The 13,935-nt window shown below is 37.0% G+C and overlaps 1 protein-coding gene across 2 annotated transcripts in view; it reads right to left on the reverse strand.

Moving 5' to 3' along the window:
- rras2 (RAS related 2) overlaps positions 1-13,935 on the reverse strand; it is a 37,002-nt gene that overhangs the window by 7,105 nt on the left and 15,962 nt on the right. Inside the window, exons 2-3 of one of the 2 annotated variants that reach the window (XM_058780415.1) lie at positions 2,250-2,307; positions 1,787-1,874 (exon numbers count right to left, since the gene is read on the reverse strand). Coding sequence is in view for 1 of the 2 variants with exons in the window: in XM_058780414.1 (XP_058636397.1) it covers positions 1,787-1,874 (88 nt within the window). In the remaining variant the exon portion in view is untranslated. The remainder of the gene's footprint in view (positions 1-1,786; positions 1,875-2,249; positions 2,308-13,935) is intronic. The other variant, XM_058780414.1, reaches the window with a different exon arrangement.

The raw sequence follows: 13,935 nt of genomic DNA on the forward strand, positions 1-13,935 counted from the left end.
ATTATATTCAGATTTCTTTATTCATAGGCCTAACAGGAGTTGTGTTGTGTATCTATGGCAACGGTTAGGATTAATAAGTGTATTTACTAACAGGTGTGACTCAAACGGCAGATTGAATAATGTCTGTATGAACACGTGACAGAATTTGGCTCCCTTCTTGAGTAATGCTTGTAATCACAGGCTCCATTTGTGTTTTTTTAGTGATCAGATCACATTAGTGGCATGAAATGAAAATTCGCTGTTTTACTTATTTAAATGCATGTTATTGATCTTATTTTGAACAACGCGCGTTTCATTTTTGACATTTTGTTTGACGTCATTATCTTTAGTGAGAATTTCATAACTAGATTTTCCAGTAAAACGACAGACTTCTCTATGGTGACGTACGCTGGACTTCTCCAGTCACTCATTGTACCCTAAACCCCACTTTTGCATGCTCACATTCACCCGTCTCTGTATTTGAGTGCAATGCCCACATCTAAAAATCCCATCAACAACCGATGGATGGAACTAAGTCCCTGCCCTACTTTTTTATCATAATCTTTTGCATTCAGTTGTACATCACAATACGGAAGAAAAGATCACATTCTGCTGTGGGACTGTATCTTTTTGACTCGAAGGCCCTCTGCTGTCTAACACAATATTCAAATGACTGTATGTTCTTTAAGAACTGTATGTCCTCCAATAAAAACCATAGGTTTATGGCAGGAACATGTTTTATTTTAGCATTTTAATTTAGATCACAGTTAGATTAAGTTGATATAAAATTATTATTAAAATAATCAATAATATTATATATATATATATATATATATATATATATATATATATATATATATATATATATATATATATATATATATATATATATATATATATATATATTATATTATAATAACAATTATAATATTGTTATATAAGTATAATGAAGTTTGAAGCTGGTACTGTCCTCCAGGTTGAACCACTGCTTTAAAGAAAGTCATAAAGATATTAAAAATGTAAAGGTGAGTAAATAATGACAGAATTTTCATTGTTGGTAAACTAAGTCTTTAAAGGGATAGATCACCCAAAAATGAAAATTCTGTCATTAATTACTTACCCTCATGTCATTCCAAACACGTAACACCTTCGTTCATCTTCAGAAAACAAATTAAGATATTTTTTTAAAGATAGCTTTCTGACCCTGCATAGACAGCAACACAACTACCACTCAGAAAAAAGTATTCTCGTAGCTTCATAAAATTATGGTTGGACTATTTTAATGATGTCCTTACTACGTTTCTGGGCCTTGAACGTGGTAGTTGCATTGCTGTCTATCCAGGGTCAGAAAGCTCTCGGATTTCATAAACATCTTAATTTGTGTTCTGAACGACATGAGGGTGAGTAATTGATGACAGAATTTTTATTTTGGGTGAACTATCCCTTTAAGTCATGCAATTTTTTGCCTAGAAAAAAAAATTTCAATTTAAAGTATTTCAAGAGGTTGTTTTTTTTTTTTACCAGCCATGTATAATATGTATGCTGGAGCAAGTAGTCATTTAGTAGATGCTTTTGTCCAAAGTGATATTACAGTGCATTTATTATAACCCCGCCTGCACAAGTATGCATAATGCATAGAATAATAACAAAATGCACCAGTTCCTCTGTAATTTATCTGATCTCTATGATGTAGAATCAAATCATAAAGTGCTTCATCTTTTCTGCCGGTTAGCAGTATGTTGTTTCCCTACATCCTGTGTGATTTGTTTGACAATCAGACTCCTTCATCTATCAGCGGCATACTTACTGTCCAGCCGCGCAGGCCTCTCGTCAATCACACACTGCTTTGTGTAGGAGTCTTCAATCGTAGGATCATAGTCAGTGACGAAGTATGACTAAACAAAAAAAGAGAGAATATAAACATAAGAGAGGACAATATTGCATCAAATTAAAAAACAAACAAAAAAAAAAAGCTGTATAAGGAGGTGAAAAGGCATCGAGACACATTCATCTTCAATATATGAGACATCCTGTCTACTAAAATGCTTTAATCTCTTTGGATTTGGATTCAATCGATGTCTCCTTGACAGCTTATAAAATCCCAGAATCCTGTGCATGTGGTTTGATGGATGGTGGAGCTGAATAAACATGGCATTTGATGAAGCAGCTAAAAGACTTTTATTTAGAAATGTCAATATTTTGACTCAATTTTTACCAAGAAATTAGCATTGTAGTCTCTAAATATTTGCTTGTTTATATCTAAAGCTCACCTGAATTCATTTTAGATCATTAGATGTGATGTTAACCAGCCTGTCTGACACCAGTTTCCTTTTTGAGGAACACAAACATCATAAAAAACATCATTTACTTCAGCTTTGAGGGATCTACATGCATAAAGAGCATTTGTTTTGAAAGCTATGCTAAATGAGGGCTTAGACTCATAACACAACCCAACAGAAAAACAGTTTTGACTCTTGAAAAATAAAAAAAGAAAGAGGTCCACTCTTGTGTGTATGGTCAAAACATGCACTGACTTCATGTCAACATTATCTGAGCGGTCCTCCGTTTGGGGTTGATAATTACGGTTAATTAACCGCAAACTTTTCCATTTCCACAGGCTATGTTTCTATGCTAATCTGAACACTGTATCAGTTTGTAGGAGAAGGGGGAGTTCTAAGGAGGCATTTTTCACATTTTTCCCATGTTTTGTGTGCCTCTCCTCCCAGGAGGCTGTTTAAGTGACGACAGCTGAACGTTATGTTCAGGCTTGTCTCTGTGTCAACTGAACACACGCTCATGCTCACACACAAACAAACAATGCCTAAGCAGTAGCTTCCTATTATGAGTTTGACTTATTGATGTTCCTGTAACCACTGGTTGAGTAAACCGTTTTTAGCAACGAAACGAGAAGCACTCCAAAAATGAGAGTAGGGTTAAACTTTGTTCTCTTTTCTGCATCAACCATTCACTAAGGATGGAATAAAAGCCTACAATGGAAAACCAGTACCAGTTAAATATTTCTTATGATCTGTAAAAGCTCACAAGCTGTTTACAGTAAATGTTTAAAATATTTGTTGAGAAATATGACTTTTTTGTACAAAATTTAAAGTTTTACATAATTATACTTCAGAATTCACATGTAATTCATATTTCAAAGCGCTAATGACTTTAATGTTATTCTAAAAATGATCAAATGGTAAAAGTAAAGAATGAGTAAGTGTGTCCAAGCTTTTGTCTCTGGAGGTACTTACACACTACCACCCAAAAGTTTGGGGTCAGTAAAATTTATTTATTTATTTAGAGGTTTTTGAAAGCTTTTGGTACTCACCTGGGCATTTATTTGATCAAAAATACCATGAAAACAATAATATTGTGAAGTATTATTACAATTTTTATACATGGTTATTTCTGTGATGGCAAAGCTGAATTTTCAGTAGCATTACTCCAGCCTTCAGTGTTACATGATTCTTCCAAAATCATTTAACGGATTCGGTGCTCAAGAAACATTTATCATCAATTTTGTTCAATCTAATACCTAATACTAAAAGTGATAAAAAAAAAATTGGGGGGGATTTTTCAGGATACTTTGCTAAACAGACAGTTCAAAATTAATTAAATTTTATGCATCCTTGCTGAATAAAAGTATTGGCTTCTGAAAAAAAACAACACAAAAAAAAAAAAAAAAACTGACCACTTAAAACAAGCAGAAAAAAAAACTTAATAAAGCAGATAGTTTACACTCAATATTCTGGATACATTCTCTAAAAGTGTTATGTAATTTTGCCTCTCGACTAAATACATCTCATTTTTAAGTTGCCGTAAAAAAAAAAATTGAACTGTAAAGAATTGTAGAATTCTAAAAATAATCTTTTTTTTTTCCCAAAAAGTTTTCCTAAATACTCTCTGCAGGAAAACAGGAATTCCCAGCCCAAATTCATGCCAAGATTGCTGATTGGCTCAGACTGCGGTCAGATTTTTTGGCTGTCACAGAGACATGTGATATCACAAGACAGATAACTGTCAGGTAATACAGACATTTTCCTGTGCGCTGATCCAAAAAAAGCTTTAAACAGAATTGGATTATTTGCAGCATACTGCTATTTTTTTAAAGCGCAGGCAAAGTACATTTGCAAACGTTTCTGAAAGTGAGCAAATGAGGCATGCGTGTTAGCATTTGTGCATTGACATATGGAAGTCTGTAAACCCTCGCTCTTTTTTTCTTGACATCAGTCATCCTTTCACACAGTGGTTCCTCTGTATGCACTGTGTGCAAGACTCCATCACGTCCACTTTCCACTGTTCAATAATTCATCAGCAGTGCTGCATATGCAGTCGACTTCATCGCTCACTCGTTGCAGTGGGGATACAGGCAGAATGAGGTGAGAGAGAGCAAGACAGATGGACAGACAGAGAAAATACCTGCTGCTAATTACAACAAACACAAAATATTTTAAGCTCTGCACCTTCCATTGAAGTCATGTGAACAAAAGAACAAGGCACCGGAGGTCGTGATAACGCTACAACCTATTGAGAGTGAAAGTCACACTTTAGTTTGATGAGTAAGTGAGAAAGAGAGTTAAAAAACATCAGTCTGCACGTGATCAGTCCAAACCTTTAGTCATGATTCAACATGGGAGCTTCACACATTCCACAGTTTCGTGCACAGCAACAACTCTCAAACCGACAGCATGTCACTGTCCTCATCATGACCACACACACTCACACACACTTACCTGCACCCCGTTTAAACGCTTTTAAATGTGTCTTATGCTCACAAAAGCTGCATTTTTGGATCAAAAAAGCCATTTGTAAAAGCCATTTGAAATCAGTTTTATTTTTTAATATATATTAACATTTATTTTATTCCTGTGATGGCAAAGCTGAATATTTAGCAGCCCTTACTTTAGTCTTCTGTGTCACATGATCCTTCAGAAATAATTCTAATATACTAATCTGGTGCTCAAGAAGCATTTCATATTATTATCAATGTTGAAAACAGGTGTGCTGCTTAAATATTCTGAATCTGATACTTTTTTTGCAGATTTTTTTTTCTTCCATTTTAATGCATCCTTGCTGAATAAATAATTAATTTCTTTTTTTTTTTTTTTAAAGAAAATTTGAACGGTAGTATAGTTAAATTAGGACATACCATAAACTTACATATGCATATAAACAATGTTTTATTATCTTTTAATGTTTTTCTATCATATTTTTATAAACATTTTCCAGAATTTTAATATCAGTACATTCCTAATTTATTACATTTGTGATTGCAACATTAGCTCAAAATACCCAAATATACAAGAAATACATACCCATTACAAGAAAAACTTTTAGAGTAAAAATGCATAGGCCTATTATTTTCAGAATAAAATGCACAGTATATAAAAAAAACATTTACTTTATTATTTTTATTTATTTTTGTATGTCCCTTGATCACCACCAAAAGAAAGTTGTCTTATTTAATTAACATCTATGGACAATATTGTAGCCAAAGAATAGCCAAGTAAACCAAAACAAAACACATAGTCTGCTTTGGTTGTAGAGCACGTGTAGAGGGTCTGTGGTTGAACAAAGCCTGTATTTCAAAGTCAAACAGTAGCTGTGGATAGCTGTTTAGTAATGCCCACCTGTACACATCGCCGACCCGATGCCCACCTGTCCTACCTTCGCTCTTTGTGACAGCACGCCCCAGTTGACCTTCATCAGACGTATGAATGACCAGAACTAATGGCTAACTCTAACAGTGGGGGGTCCATCTGCTTTGGCCCTCACACAAACTCTCCCACAGAGAGTGTTTGTTCTTAGAAACAACCGTCCTAAATGCAAATCACAGTTCTTCCCCTCAACAAATCTACACTCTTAAAAATAAAGGTTCTTTATTTGCATCTATGGTTTCATGAAGGACATTTATGATACATGGAACCTTTCCATTGTGCAAAAGTTTCTTCATAGTGAAAAAAGGGTTTTTCAAAGAAGAAACTGTTCCTGAAATGATCTTTGGGGAAACCAAAAGGGTTCTTCAATGGCATCACTGAAATATGCAAAAATAAAGGTTTTTATTTTTAAGAGAGTAGCTGTTGTTGTCATGTGAACAAGAGCCACGCTGTACCAGTGCAGGAGATCCCTGATATAAACATTTCAGTCATCAGTCGCTCATTTTTAGGGGGCCTCCAAACTCCCTGAATGCTCTATAAATGCTCTCCGCGCCAAGGTATACCAATTAAAGAGTGCGAGCCAGAGTTTCCAACAGTGTCATACAACTCTCGGCTGCCATAAAGGGTGATCCGAGCCACCTGACGTAAAGCATTCTGGGAGAGGAGAGGAAAAGGCCCACCCCAGTGAGTCGAAACCAACAGGGCACCTCCAACGTTTGGCCTAAAGGAAGGAAACTCCACCTACAGGGCCAGAAGCCAGCAAAGTACAGTCCTCTGGGTGGTGATGATTTCACAAAAGAGATATTCCCGTTCCGCCCACCCTCCCACCGCACACAAGGACACTCCTTTCCAGTCCAGTCACTTCTCTTTCTTTCTGCTTTTCAACACCCAACTATCCCTCCATCCATTCATGCATCCTCTATCCACCCAGTGAATTCATACCTTTAAACAGTAAGCGCTTGTTTTCCCAGAAAAAGAAAAGTCAGAGCCAATGCAAAGAACAGCAGTCAGACTGGGGTGTTTGTAGTCTTAGAGCAATACAGAAACACAAGAAATTGTAACTGTAAGTGTCTGTAACTGTCTTTGACATCAAATATGCAAACGTAAAAAAAAATGTGTGGGTGCACACCAAACTACACTCCCACTTCCTAACTAAAGACGCCTCTGATCCATCTGACACATTTGAGATATGAATCACATACCGTACATTCACATGATGTAAACTGGCAGGGATCCATACAAACCACACAAGTGTATCTAATGAGCAACATTAGTGGATATGATTGAAAATAATGAAACAATTCATAGTTTTCAGAAAAAAATATTAAACAGCAACTGTTTGATCATCAATAATGGAAATGTTTCCTGAGCACCAAATCTGCATATTCAAATTATTTCAGAAGGATCAACTGGAGTAATGGCTGCTGGCAATTCAGCAAAATATACTGAAATAGAAAAAAGTTATCTTCAACTGTAATTATATCTATTACTGTTTTTACTGTATTTTTGATCAAATAAATGCAACCTTGGTGGGCATAAACATATACCAATCTCGGTTTCTCACTCCATGTGTGTGTACACCTATACAAGTATGTGGAGTAACGGAGTGTGTATTTTGATGACAGGTGTATGGCTCAGAGTCAGATTCACGGAGACCCTGCTCCGAGCACTGCTTCTTTAATTAAAGCCAGGCTTCCGTTATGCAGCCAGATCACATCCAGCTCAAGGGCATCATGCCAGGCCTTAACAGAACCACTTTCCTTTACATTCATCCATCCAAAGTGCCCCTATATATGCTAGGAGTAGAAAATATTAAGTCAATTTTCACAATTGAAATACTTAACCCTGGGTTATCTTGCTTCATGTTTTACCAGAGGTTAACAATTAATCCTGAGTATTCATACACTGACGTTTCACACTGTATATTCCTAAACCCTGGGTGTAGTGGTGCTAACCCTGCTCTTTTATTTTCTCTATAGTGCCAGATCACAACAGAAGTCATTTAAAGTTACCTTTCCTATAGGTCTATGCCTTGTTCTTTTATTAAACAAATTAAATAGCCTTACACGACGCCATGTTATTTCTGTCTCTACATTACATGGTCGCACTCTCTGTCTCGCGCACAGTGGAGTTCCACCCCGATGCGTGCACACACACACATCCACAAACGTGCGCGCACACACACGTGAGCCCACTCCTACTAGTATTTGTAAATATTAAGCCACAAAACGACTATTTAAATATGAATTTAATTAAATGTTAATGTATGGCGCATATGCGCGGTTTTGTTTACTACTCATACAGAAGCGCGCAAGGACATAAATACATGAACAACATCTCCAGAACTGTTCTGAGAGTCACTTCATGAGCATTTGACCGTTTCATTTGAGTAAAACTATCCTCATATCATATACACACAAAAATGTAAAGGTATTCACGGCAACCCGTCAAAATAAAAGTTCGGTTTCACTTGAAGACATTGTTCAGTAGTATGTACTTAGGCTACTACTACTATTACTACTAAAATTATTAAAACCTTATTTTTAAGGAATAATCATACAATATTTCTTCAATGTTTTAATTGTAATATTGAATCCCCTTTATTTTCAAAAAAATAAGATTTGTTTAATTTTCATTAATTAAAAGATAAATTAAATGAATGTTTTATGCCTTAAAAATGTAAATACACAACAGAGTTTCTGATTATAATAAGGCTATTGTAAGAATAAATTAAACTTGTTTTTATACTTTCAAATAATTAGACATGCTAAAACAGAATTTGGTCACAATAAAACATAAGGTTGGAAAAAATAAAACATTTCATTGGGCCCTAAACATGTAATTTTTGTTAAACTTTTAATAAATTGATGTTAAATTGTTTAAGTTTCATGATTTTAATTGGTTAGACATGTATTTTGAATAATAACATTTCATTTGACCATTAAAAAGATGTCCAGAGTAGGGTTTGGAACAACAATAACCTGGGGTTAAGTGAAGTGTGAAAAGCCCTATACTGTGTAGCGTCAGAAGACTTGAAATGTAGTGTAGGGTTAAATGGACTCAAATTTTGACATACATTTTAGATTTTTTTTTTTCACTCAGCTGTTTACAATCACTCAAGACAAACTGATGAGGAGGCAAATATTCCATCTATATTACTTTGTTTAAAAACAGTTAGCTATAACAAATGTTACTTCTTAGAATATAAGAGACTATAAGACAATATAATATAGAATATTAAGATGTCAAAGTGAGAGAAAAATTACAATAAAAGGAGATTACATGGTTGTATTCCTCCACTGCATTGGCTGTTCAACTTAGACTCCTGTATTACACACCAATGCAGGATTTCCTAGTTTTCCATTCAGTACAGCTCAATTCAACAGTACATTTGAGAAACACACTCCCATGAGATGGAGCTACTTCTGGGAAGGTTAAAATTAAATTAAAAATGCCAATGCCAACTGGTTTTCATTTTTATGGGCTCTGGGACTCAATGAGAGAAGAAGGGACAGATTCATCCTGGAATGAATTCATCACAGTGCAGCTGACCGCTGCAGACAGTGCCAGCTTACAGTCTGAGACCATTTGCTACAGGAAGAACTCTTGTCTTGTAGATAATCATGATGAAAAATAGGATGGTACAGACAGGAAGGTCAGGGACATGTGACAAATTGCAGTTACGCTAAGGTTTTAATGATTCCCTGAAGCCACTGACCATGTTTATAGCGCTCTCCTGTACACCAGTCAAGCATATCAATCACGTTGAGCAACCTGTAACCAACAATCTCCTTATTCAACATTTTACCATGACGACCTCTCGACATTCAGAGGTCTTCACACGGCTGACCTCCACACAAGCTAGTGGACGAGCTTGGCCTTTGGCAGCTGTCAGTAATCACGGGCAAATAGCTGTGATGGGAAGGTTAAGATGAAGCAGATGGACTGCGTAGTGCTGGTGTCCACACCGTGAGTTCAGGGCCTCCATTTCCCTCTTGCTCAGTGCAGACTGACTAGCACACAAAAGAGCCTCCATTTCCTGGGGAAACGCCTATTTTTCCCATGAGCTCATGCAACAGCCAAAAAGTTCATTCAATAATAACAATATGAACAAGAACAAGGAGCGTATAGGGAGAAATTGTTGAAAGAACGCAGGAGATTGCAATGTTTCTAGCCAGTGCTTTAAATAATGATGTAGTGTATCACAAAGCGTAGGTTAAGCAATCATATACATCAAGGATGTGCAAGATTCAGAACTGAAAAAATGGCTCATTCGATTTTTTAAGCTGGAATTTGAATTGAAGTGGCTGCACCTCACGGGAAGTTGAAGTGGAATTTGAAATGAGATGACTGGAAGATGAATTTACTCAACTGCATATGCAAAAACAGTACACCAAGGGAGGAGTACAGTATGTCTAAATACAAAATATTTGAAAAATACAGGTAAAAAAAGGTTTAACTACTTCCTCCAAGATTCTAAAGTGAACATCTGATGGAAACTTTATAATCCCATGAAGCCATAGGAGAGGGGTCTGCAATTCTGCATCCAAAATTTAATTCAAATTCAGGAAATAAAATCTTACTGCTCACATATTTTGTAAATGGGCTGACGCTCATCTGAAACTTGTGGGACACACTTAACACCCTGTTGACATTTCCATCCATTTTTTCATCACATGAACTGCAGCTGGAGGCTAAAAGCTGCAGAATCAAGAAGAAGACACACAACTTTTCATTTCCATATGTAATCAAGAATTCTAGCAAGGTCATTGATCGTTCCCAGCAGTGGTCTGAGCAAATCATCTGAAACCCCTGGAAAGTCCTCAGAGCAGCTGGTGAGGCATGAAAACCTCCATCTGTGGGTGAAGGAATCTACAGGTGTCGCGTTAAAAAGTATAAACTCGCATTAAAATCACACAAAACCACATAAACAGACCATGGGGAAGTCCAAACCATCAGAGATGTGTGTGTAGTGAGGACACCTGTGAATAGTTTTTGAAGCAGAGCTTCATAAACCTGAAATAGTTCAATGGAGCCTGTTGATGGCCTTGCCAACAAGAGGAGAATCCCTGCAGAGTTTAAAAGAACAGAGAGACTGAGAAAGCTGACCAATAGTTTAGGCCTTCAAACATGTTGCAAAAGATCAGCGTGATCTAAATGCTCTGTTTGAACTCTCCAGGGGGTCCTATAAAGACACACGACCAGCAACCGCCCCACTCAACACACTCAAAGAGCTCATTTCACGCAACTGGCTTTTAATCAGCAGCTGACCACTCTGCGTCATGGCCTATATTTTACCGAAATTTGGGGAACTGGCTTCCATTTGTGTAACACACTTCCTTGTCACCTGCATAGTTGGCTTTGTTTTAAATCACACCAAAACAAGCAGAAGCACAGCATCACATATCAAAAAAAAAACACTCATCCTCCCTGTGAGCTCCATATCCAGAGTTGAGTCACTAATGTTGCTAGGCTGCCACTGTGGCCTCTGATTTTGTAGATGCAAGGGATTAAAACAGACTTTTTGTTTCGGTTGGCATCAGACCCTTAATGCTAGGACTACGGTATTCTCTTTTCAGTAGCGTAAAAGGCTGAAGCGGAGTACCTTTCAGTTGGCTGGCCAAGAAAACCAATCAGTCATGGACCACAGTTAAAATTAACTATTTGACCTCATTCATCACAAGTAACTTGGTGACTCCACTAATGCAGTAGAACTATCCTATGCATGAGCTCATATATCTATTCATTTCCATCTGATGTCTTTAGAGCAGCAGCGAAGCCACATAGGATTCCATATGGTGGCCTTTCGCTTAAAATTACTCCTTGCAGGTGAACTATACTGAGAAACGTTTACAAACAGAAACTAGATTAATTGTTAAATTGTGAGCAGTGTTTGATTCGTTAAGACAGTGCTAAGGTGTTGTGGGTAGTGGCAAAGGCAAGTCTTTAATGTGTTGCTATGTGGTTTCCTACTGGCCCAAGTCCCATCCCTAAATCCCTATTGCTGTCTGAATTTGCCCCTATACCTTTATATAGTGCACTATTTGAAGGGATAGCCATTTGTAGCAGTTTCCGAAATTATGCTCTGTGGTAGTCGTGCTGAATGAATTACCACATTTTGGCAAAAAATGGCATCTACAACCCTTCCAGCGAACTCAATGTTCAAAATCGCTCACTTGTTTTCATTCACTCCATTTAAGTGGACTAAACTAATGACAGAATAGTGTATCAGGGTGCATGAAGCAATTTTGGATGCAGCCTATGATATTCTGGCCCCTTTATTAAAAGTAAAGTTCACCTAAAAATGAACATTTCCTAAATATTACATTGTGTTTCACCAAAACCAAATCAAACGCACGAAAATTCGAAAATTGTAAATAAAACAAAGATTATTGGAGCAGGCTTTATGAGAAAATACTAATCTTTGTCTTTTTACAATTTCATGTTTAATTCAATGTTTTACTTGTCATTTTTTTGTTATTATTTGGGAAATTTACTAGCAATTTCTAATTGAACATTGCTTCCAAGTAAATTGTACAGCATTTTTTTCCATGTATTTTGCTGACACTCTTGGGTGCTCTGCAAAACTCAACCAACCAGATAAGTGGTACAACCGCAATGTTATGAAGCAACAAGAATACTTTTAGTGCGCAAAGAAAACAAAAATATCTTTATTCAACTATTTCTTCTCTTCTGTGTCAGTCTTCGCCACGCGTTCACAAGAGTACCACAATGCATGCGTATGATGCTGCTGACACAGGAGCCGGCGTTCTGACGACGTAGAACACGGATGTGCTGTGTCTTGTTTATAAGCAGAGGAATGCACACACATGCGTTGTGGTACTCTCGTGAATGCAACACAGAAGAGAAGAAATTGTTGAATAAAGTTATTTTTGTTTTCTTTGTGCACAAATAGTATTCTCATAGTTTGATAACATTACAATTGAACCACTGATATCACATGGACTATTATAACGATATCCTTACTACCTTTCTGGGCCTTGAACATTTTGCATTGCTGTCTATGGAGGGTCAGAAAGCTCTCGGATTTCATCAAAAATATCCTAATTTATGTTCCGAAGATGAACGAAGGTCTTACGGGTTTGGAATGACATGAGGGTGAGTAATTAATGACAGAATTTTCATTTTTGGGTGAACTATCCCTTTAAAAGTGAGGATGTATTGCCATTTTATTTAATTCATCCAAACAGATATTCATCAAATCCATCATTTTTGGGGTAAACTATTATGGGTAAACTATTATTATAACTATTCAATGCAATTCATTGAATATTTTGCCACATTTTATGGTCTTTGGTGAAAGTCTCAATTCATATTCATTAACATCCATAGAACAAACAGTGTGGGATGAGCACCACGCCAAAATCTAATACTCATGGTGAGGAGCAACACTAATATTGATGCTTGCCTTAGCAAGCAGCACTAATTACCAGATCACTTCAGATTCCAGGAAGTACATGACACAGAGTTGGATGAGGTCATGTGTTAGCATACTGCAGTCATTCAATGCTTGGAATGTGGAACGAGTCAGCCGTGTCAAAAACGACTATCAGCCAGCAGCGCGAGCGGGTTGAGAGCAGTCACCCTCTCGACCCCCATCTAATCAAACAGCCTTCTTTTATGGTTACTGCTCTTCGGCTCGAGTTAACCACCCACACGGTCAGAATTCCACTGCCACCACGGCTTTTCCAAGGACAAAAGAGGAATTTTCTGATCAAAAAACCTTCACACAGCTTTCCGGCTACGTAATATTACAATATTTTGGAAGTTAAAAAGAGGCTTGTGCGTTGTTCCAGAAAGACTAACAGAATGAGATCTTTGCTTGGCAGCCTGACAGAAATACAGCACCATTACCGTTTTAGGCCAGCGGTCTCTCAACGCACAGAGAACAGAAATGCTATTAAAGCACCAGACTGCTGCTAATAAATAAGAGCTAATGGCACTATGCACCGACTGTCCTCAAGAGCCCTCCTGTTTGAGAAAGTGTGAAGAGAGCAGTACAATTCATCTCCAGACACCATTTTAACAGGGGAGGCTGATACAGATCACATTAAATCAAAATGATCCTCCTTCTCAACAAACATCACTCTATTCTGACAGAGGAATTAGATCTTAATCCTGAAAGAATGTTTTGGTTGCTGAAGATTAGAGGTTACCGCAACCGGAGCTATACGAGTGCAATCCGGGGTCAGGTCCTGCAAAACAAAAATATCAAATGTTTTGGTTGCTTATGCCAAACATTTATCAGACCCACTTGACATGTGTCCTCTTAGGCCAA

The sequence above is a fragment of the Onychostoma macrolepis genome, chromosome 07, assembly GCF_012432095.1.
Source record: "Onychostoma macrolepis isolate SWU-2019 chromosome 07, ASM1243209v1, whole genome shotgun sequence".
NCBI lineage: Eukaryota > Metazoa > Chordata > Actinopteri > Cypriniformes > Cyprinidae > Onychostoma > Onychostoma macrolepis.